Here is an 8507-nt window from a genome sequence, read left to right on the forward strand (position 1 = left end):
CTCCTTGCAGGCCAAGGCTGGTTCTGTGCTGTGCGGGCATGAGGCGCTAAGCTATCCCCCCCCCCCCCCCCCCCGTCACACCCCATTGCCCCAGGATAAGCAGTCCAAAGTAGGCTACAGACGTTAGCAAGTATTACTCCTCCTGGGAAGGCACCAGGAGAGTTGAGGCACAGAGAGGTGTGGCCCCGGGGAAGAGTCACACAGCAGAACAGTGGTGGGGCAAGAAAAGGGCTGCAGGCTCTCACCTTGCCACCCTGTGACTGTGCCCCTTGGGACCTGTACTACTGAGTGACAGGCACATCATAGCAAAGGTCAGTTAGCAGTCGCGGGCATTTCCTTGTGCCAGATGCTGAAGTTATCCCTACACTTGGGGCAGCTGTCGCTGACTGAACTTGGCTGCCCCGGTCCTAGGGTCACAGTGGCTGTCATTCCAGTGACAGCAGATTGGGAATGCTGTTTCCATGTTCCACCAGGCCCACCTGTCCCCTGTCCTCTGCGGGGAGCATCTTCCCTTGGCTGTCCCCATGGGACACAAACGAGGGCTTCCATCGCCTCCCCAAAGAGAGAGTTAGTTAGTGACCCTGGTCAGAGCCCACTTCCCAGGAAGGAAGGCTGAGGAGGCTGCTGCCCAGTGCCCAGTGGCTGTTATTGCAGATGTCATCCCTGCCACCTGCTGTTGCTGCCTGCTGCAGGTTTTGTCCACGTGCCAGGTGCTGGGCTGCTGGGAGTCCCCTGCTGACCTGTCGAGGGGACTTGGGACTCATCGGCCCCTTTGCAACATGTTGGCTCTGTGGCAGCCGTGGGAGGAGCTGCATGTCCTGTGACACGTCCTCACCTGTCTCCTGCCGAGCGGAAGAGTCCGTGACTGCCTGAGACAGGCACAGCCGCAGCCTGAGGTCGTGCTGTACATGGAGGCAGAGCCCAGGCCTGTCCGTGTGGAGTCTGGGGGAGCTACTCATCCGTCACACATTGGTGGCCTCCAGGCCATTGCAGCCGTCCAGGCCACACCGCTCCGGCCCGCCCTGGGGGTCCTCGTCTCCGCAGTCTTCGTTTTGAAGAGAGCCATAGTCATCATGGAAATCGAGGTCTTTGCCACTGAAACCTCGTCCTATCTTCCCCAGGGGCAGCTGAGAAAATGACAAGAATGAACCCGAAGGACAGGAGGAAGAGAGGCAGGCACTGAGATGCGTGAACAGCGCTGTGTGATCTCGGGTGGCTGCCTTAACCTCTCTTTGTTCCTCCTCTTAGTAATGTGACGCCACAGCATGGGGAGACTGAGTGGATTTTGTGAATTAAAATTCAGAGACTTTAGGGTTCCCAAATGGTAGGGAATACTGCTGGGCAGATGGCAGGGGTGTGGGGCCCAGCTGCGTGCCTGAGTCCTGAGGGGATGTGCTGGCACTAACTGCTACAGCGAGGGTTGGAGGCTGTTGTTTGGGTTTCTGCTTTGTCACCTCCAGCTGTGTGACCTTAGGGAATAAGTCACCTCTCTCTGAGCCTCCATATTCTCAGGTACAAAATGGGGACAGTGGATGGCTGTGACGGCTTGTGCTGTGAACCTAGCACTCAGGGAGGCTGAGGCAGGAGGACTGCAAGTTCAAGCCTGGCCCGGGCAACTTAGAGCCTATTTCAGAGTGAAACGATTTCACAAGGGCTGGGATGCAGCTCAGTGTGAAGGTACTGGGTTCAGTCCTTAATGTCCCCTACCCCATGAGCCGCAGCACCCTAGGAATGTGGGAGTGTGTGCGGCGTGTGTGGGTCTGTGCTAGTGAGGGACAGTGAGGTAGGTGTCCAACCATCTGCCCCAGAGCACCATTTTGGGGTGATGTTGCCCCCACTTGCATGAAGGCCCTGAGTGCAGACGGGGCTCTCCATCTGTCCCCCATCTATTCTGGGCCCAGGACTCCTGAGGGACCCTGCTCTACCCCATATCCAATGCATCTCCTTAGGGTCAGACTGGGTGACATGTGTCCTCCTGCCATTGGCTTTGGCCACCACGGGCTCAGCCCTTACTGTTGGTCTGATCACTGGAGTTCAGAATCAAAGTCAGTGGTTCTCAGAGTTTGGGGGGCCGGTCACTGGATGCCTGCAGGTGCCCCTCCTCACCCCAGGAGTTGCTTCAGTAAAGGGGGTGTGGTCCCCAGGATCTGCAGTGGCCCCAGTGGCTCTGACACAGCAGCTGAGACCTGTGCTCTGCAGGATGAAATTCTAAGTCTGTAGGGACCTGGCTCACCAGCCAAAGCATCCTGCAGCTCCCATGACAGTAGCACCAGAGCTTGTCTCACAGTTGTGCCTGTGACCCGGCATCTGGATCCACCTTCATAGGCCAACCAAGGAATTACAGTGAGGGGACACTTGGGTCCCAGGACAGCATGACTCTCCCTAGGGACAGGATCCCCAGATGCACTTGGTCACTCACCCGGCCAGCCTTGTACTTGAGGCCAGCGCTGTTCTCTTCCTTCCCTGCCCGGGTGACGCTGGAGGCCCTGCGGGGTGGTGTCCCAAGGCGCTCAGCCTCCCGGCTGCCTATGGAGCTGGGGACACAAGGATTTCAGTCGGCAGGGGAGGTTCAGCTAATGCTGCCACCCAGCCACTGACCACCCCCACGTGCTGATGGCAATGACACCATGCAGAGTCCTGCTACCAGGTGTCTTGTGGCAGCTCAGCACTTTGTAGCCTCTGCTATGGGCCAGGACATGGCGACTGCCAGCCCTGCGTACAGACAGGAAGAGGAAGCACAAGGAGCGGGAGCAGTTTGACCAAAATGACACAGCTGCTGGTGGTGGCAGAGCCCAGATCCAAGCCTGAGACTCCAAAGTCTTGTTGATGACCCCAGAATGCTGTAAATCTGGTTGAAAAAAAGGGAGACAGCATAGGAGGGCCTGTCTGATGTGTAGCCAACTCCGGTGGGATGTGCGAAGCAACAGGAACGGTCCCCCCACTTGAAATCCGTGTCCCCCACCTGGCCAGGTGCCTGAAGTGATGCATATTCACATCTGGAGCAGGATGGAGGGTGCAGGGACAGCCCCAGCTGGCTGATCTTTGACAAAGGGGCCTCTGTAACCAATGGCGTCTCTGTCACAAACCGGCTACCCGCTTGCAGGAGATTGAAGCTAGACCCCTAACTCTCACCAGGTACTGAGCTAAAAATCAAAACGGAACCAAGATCTAAGTGTTAAAGCAGAAACAATTTTCTGGAAGATAAAAATAAGTAAAAGACATTGGTGTAGGCAAAGAGTTTTTGAACATAATCGAACTGCATAAGAAGTGGCGCCAAGAATCGACAAACGGGATCGCATCAAATTCTGCAGAGCGAAGGAAATAATCAACACTGAAGAGACAGCCTGCAGGATGGGGACAGTGTCTCCTGCTATTCCTCAGGCACAGGATTGATATATAGAGTGTATAAAGGACTCAAAAAATTAGATGCCCCCCAAATAGAAGACCCAATTAAAAAAACAAACAAACAACAAAAACAAAAACAAAAACAAACAAACAAAAAAACCCTCCAGCCAAATGAAATGAACAGACACTTCTCAGAAGAACTACAAATGGCCACTACATTCATGAGCTACTAGAGACATGCAAATGAGAGCCACTGGGATTCTGTCTCCCTGCAGCAAGAACTGCAGCGTCAAGAAACCGACCGATAACCAATGGGGGTGAGGCTGCGGGAAAAGGGGAGCCTTCCTGCTTCATCGTTGGTGGAAATGCCAATTGGTGTGACCACTGTCGAAAGCAGTGTGGAAAGTCTTCAGAAAGTTACCGCTGGAAATTCCATGGGATGAATTATTTCCTTTGTACATATCTTCCCCAAAGAGTCAGACATCCCATTACAGTGACATGTGCACCCATGCTTCTGGCAGCACAACTTGTAATGACTGAACCCGGAAGGCAGCCTGTATACCTGCCAGCGGATAAAAGGATAGAGAACATGTGGTATTTATGCGTGGTAGGGTACTACTCTGCCACGAAGAAGGATAAGCTGGAATTATTTGTAGAAAAATGGGTGCATGTTGGGACCATAATGTTAAATGAAATAAATCAGATTCACAGCCTTAAACATTCTGTGACTTCTTTTATGCAGCAAACTCAACATAACTAAACAGCAAAATAAAAGAATAGGGGCTGGAGAGATGGCTCAGTGGTCTAAAGCACCTACTTGAAACAAGCTTGGCAAAGCACAGGGACCGCGGTTCAATCCCCCAGCACCACATGCCAGCCAGCCCCGCCCCCTGGTGGGCTGAGCTGGCCACACACACACACAATAAATAAATGTAATAAATAAAAATAAATAAATATTTAAAAAAAAAAAAAAGGCAAAAAAAAAAATAAAAGAATAGATAATAGGAAATAGAGAGGGCAAATGAGAAGGGGACCAAGAGGGGGAGGGAGTGGCAACAAAGAATGTGGGTGCAAAAAGAAAGGTGTTCCAGCCCCGACTCCCCTCAAGGAATGGCACCATGACATACTGCAAATATGTACTAATAAAAAATAAAAGCGAAACCCTGATGCGTATTAACATTTAAACAGACCACAGGCAAATCAGCTTTGGCTACGGGCAGTCGGGAGAAGTGACTCTTCCGACATTTTCTAAGCTGCTGCTGCAGTCTGGCTGTGTGCTGCCCACCAAAGGCCTTCAGCCTGGGTCCGGTGGAAGAAGATGGGACCACGAAGGGGAGGGGCCTAGCGGACGTGAGTAGGTGTTTGGGGGCGTGGCCTTGAAGCGGATGCAGGATGCCCTCCCTCCCTCTCCCTCTTCTCTTCCCTGCGGCGAGGTGAGATACCTCCAACACGGTGCACCTACCGAGCTGAAAGCAATGGGTCAGGTTGTGGAATGGACCCTCTGAACCTGGGAGCCCTAGTAACCCTTTTCTCTTTCTAAGCTGACTCTGAGATGCTGGTTACAGCAACCAAAAGCTAAGTAGCTACTGTAGCTCAGAGGTTCTGCCGCGGTTGGGGCAGATTTTGCAGGGAAAGATCAAGGGCAGCGCGGCATGTGTAGGTGCTCAGAGAACGTGTTCTGAGCCCACGGCCAGCGGCCCCGTGCACCAGGGCAGCCTGGCTACTCAGAGGTTAGCAGCAGCCGGTTGATCTTGTCTTCGCTCCTCTCTCCCCCAGACGGAGGGTGCTCTCACCACAGAAGCCACGGAGATGCAGCCTTCCTTCTGCATGCCCTCTTGTGTGGCAGAATGTTACACACCCCTGACTCTGGGAGAGGAGAGGCCACGTGTGTCGGGGACTGGCCCAAGGTCCCTTCCCTCACCTTCCAGGAAAAGACACGGAAGCCCCAAGGGGTGCAAGCCTTACTTACAGGTCCTCAGGCTGCAGAGTGGCTGGCGTGGAGACTGAACTCAGACTCAGGCTGGGACTGAGAACTGGACCACAGGTTCCCACCCTGGGGTCTGGCAGGCCAGGCTGCTGTGCAGGCGCTGCTTCAGTACCCGGCTCTGCCCACTTCCGGATCCTGGTCTGTGTGCACCACAGTGCTGGCTCCCACGACCTCCAGCCTATGCTTCTAGCATAGTGGGTCAGACCCAGAATCCACAAGGTGGAGTGGCCCGGGCCAGGTTGGTGCCACACAGAGGTGCCACGGAGCAGGAAGGGAGGTGGAAGGCGCACAGCCCTTGCAGCTGGGCTGGCCTGGGACCAGGCTTGCCCTTTGGAGCTGGGCCTCTGGGGCACTCCATGGGCACCACGCTGCCTGCTCTGCTGCCCACAGGGATGGGATTAGTGACGCTCAGCACAGTCCTGTTCCTTCTGAAATCCCCCAGAGCAGAGGCGTAGTGGGCACCGAGCCCTCAAAGGCACTGCTGGGTCCCACGGCACAAGGCCACCCACCCCCACCTGGGCCCCCACTCTAGAGACTATTTGGAGACCAGTCATGGAACACCTTGGTCTAGTGGTGCCCTCCCACCTGCGCTGTGACGCAGGGACCCCACTGCCTGTGTCTGGCACCTGTGGGACACGGGAAACCCGACTGCCCAGGGCTGGGACATGACACTGCGTTATCTTGTCCAGTGACCCTGGAGCCCAGCATCTGCATTCATGACAGGATCGCACTTCCCCACTGAGACACCAGCACGCAGTGCCACAAACCCACAATGGCAGCCTCTGTGGTGGGCTCGGGATAGTTGTCCCTGGTATTCATGTTACTGTGTACTCTATGCTGAACCCCTACTCTGGCTAGTGACATCACAAGTCACTGTACATCTTGGGTTGCCAGATACTGATTAGGAGCCTTATTTTACAGGTGAGGAAAGTATGGTTCAGAGAGGTTAGATAATTTGTCTGAGGTTAAACAGCCAGAGTTGGTGCTGCTAGGATTTGGACCCACACTGCCTGTGCTGACGTGGCACGAGATTTTCTGGGTGTGTATCTACGCATAAGTTCCTGTTAACCCAGTTTTTGCCTGGCTGGAGAACCAAAGCCTTTGTGGATAAGCAAAGCCATAAGAAAGGGGAGGGCTGGCCAAATAGCTTAGTGGATTAAAACGCCTGCAAGCAGGTGCAGGGGCCAGGGGTTCGATCCCCGCCAGTCCCACCCTCCGGGTACACTGAGGTGATTGAGACTGGGCGTGGTAGCGCATGTCTGTAATTCTAGCTCTTGGGAGGCTGTAAACAGATGGATCACTAGGAGTCTGATTTAGTAGTGAGACCCTGAACACCCAGTAGATCCTTTCCTAAAAACAAACAAACAAAAACAAAAGCAAAGAAAGAAAGAAAGAAAGAAAGAAAGAAAGAAAGAAAGAAAGAAAGAAAGAAAGAAAGAAAGAAAAAGAAAGAAAAGGGAAGCTGAGAGATGACCTGGGCTGGGTCTCCCAGGTCATTTGCCTCTGAGGGCCTCTCCCCTCTGTAAGTGGCCTGAGTCCAGGATATGCTTTGAGGCTACTGAGGGACCCTCTATCCCAGCCTGGATCTCAGGAGAGAGAGGGGTGCAGATGTCTGGGTTGTATTCCTGCCTGGCTTGCTGTGTGACCCCGTGTCATGTGATGGCCCTCTCTGGGCTTCTGTTCTTTGGGTATAATAGAGCCAGCAGGCTGGCTAGGAAATCTCCATTCTCTTCCGTCCTGGGGTTCATGAAATCCAAGTCAGTGCTGTGTTAAAAGTGGTTGGGGTGGGTGGGATGACCCGGACTTGTGGGATTGTGTAGCTTCGCTGAGTGATGACAGGTGGCCAGTGGGAAGGGGGCAGCAATGGATCCTGACAGCCTGATAAATCACTGAGGGACTTGGCTTAGGCATGGACCAGACATGGAGGACATGGCTGGTCCCGCAGAGGCATGTGAGGTTCTGACTGTCCTGCTGCCCCTGCAGTCCCTGTGCCCACCCGCCACCTTCTGGGTGGGGGACGAGTGAGAGTGGGGCCACTGAGGTTATCTTGGGGGTGAAGCGATGTTTACGAAAGGGTTGAGAAGCAGAGAGAGAAACAGAGAGGAGAGGAGAGACACATAAAGTCAGCTAGAGGGACAGAGACAGGAAGACAGAGAAGCCGGGAGTTGGCCATGGGTCAGTGACTGGCCGTGCCCTGGCAGAGCCCACTGGGCCATGATCCTCCACCATCTGGGCCTCTCTCCCAGCCATCAGGAAGACAATAAAGTGTTGCCTTTGAGCCCCAGTCCACCATGCATCAGCTGATGGCCCAAGCAAGAGGAGCCATCTTTTTTAATTTTTAATTTTTTGATACAGGGTCTTACTACACAGCTCAGACTCATAGTGAATCTCCTCCACAGCCTAACTGAATCCAAAGGGATGAGGGGTGGAACCTGCCCTGTCACTGTCTTTGCATTGAGGAGGGGACCCATGGGCCACAAGGCGAATGCCAGGGTTGGGCACCATTTCTCTCAACCCCTCTGTTGCCCCAGAAGATGCCCCTAGAAGGGCCCTGCTCCTCCTGCATCCTTCCAGGCCATCTTCCCTAGCCCTGTCCCTGGGTTGACACATACTTGGTGCTCGACAGAGGTTTGTGGGAAGAAGCAGGAAGCCTGAGTGTATCAAAGCAGACACCAGGAGCAACGTCAGACCCCTTGCCTCCTCCTCCATCACCAGGTCAGCTGAGTTGCCATGGTAATGGGAGGAGGTGGGAAAAGATGATGTCATAGGGGCCCTGTAAACTGGTTGACCGAGCCTTCCCTGGGTCTATCACCCACAGTCCTGATATTACCTGACTTCCTGCATGGACCACAATTTATGGTGACTGGAATCCTACAGCTCCTCAGGCCCAACCTATCCTCCTCCCTCCTGCTTCAGTGACCACAGCTCTCAGGAGACACCCCTGTTAGGGCATGGGGGCTGGTACTCAGGGTAGAAGCTCACTGGATGTGGATTCTTGCTGGCCTGTGATGCCTATCATGTCCCCAAAAGTTACCACACCTCTCATGGGTCTCAGTAGTCTCTTCTATAAAATGGGGTAGGGCCGGCCAAATAGCTCAGCGGATTAAAGCGCCTGCAAGCAGGTGCAGGGGCCAGGGGCATGCTGAGATGGCAATTGAGGCTGGGCATGGTAGTG

At 54.2% G+C, this 8507-nt stretch overlaps 1 protein-coding gene across 3 annotated transcripts in view; it reads right to left on the bottom strand.

Annotated features, from left to right (window-relative positions):
- Positions 1–72: 72 nt before the first annotated feature.
- Kazn (kazrin, periplakin interacting protein) overlaps positions 73–8507 on the bottom strand; it is an 802099-nt gene continuing 793664 nt past the window's right edge. For all 3 annotated transcript variants that reach the window (XM_004637713.2, XM_023722519.1, XM_023722520.1), the window contains 2 exons: positions 2420–2534; positions 73–1127 (listed from right to left, as the gene is read on the bottom strand). In XM_004637713.2, the coding sequence (XP_004637770.2) occupies positions 963–1127; positions 2420–2534 (280 nt within the window). In that variant the 3' untranslated portion in view covers positions 73–962. The remainder of the gene's footprint in view (positions 1128–2419; positions 2535–8507) is intronic.

The sequence above is a fragment of the Octodon degus genome, unplaced genomic scaffold (genome assembly GCF_000260255.1).
Source record: "Octodon degus isolate 3935 unplaced genomic scaffold, OctDeg1.0 scaffold00092, whole genome shotgun sequence".
NCBI lineage: Eukaryota > Metazoa > Chordata > Mammalia > Rodentia > Octodontidae > Octodon > Octodon degus.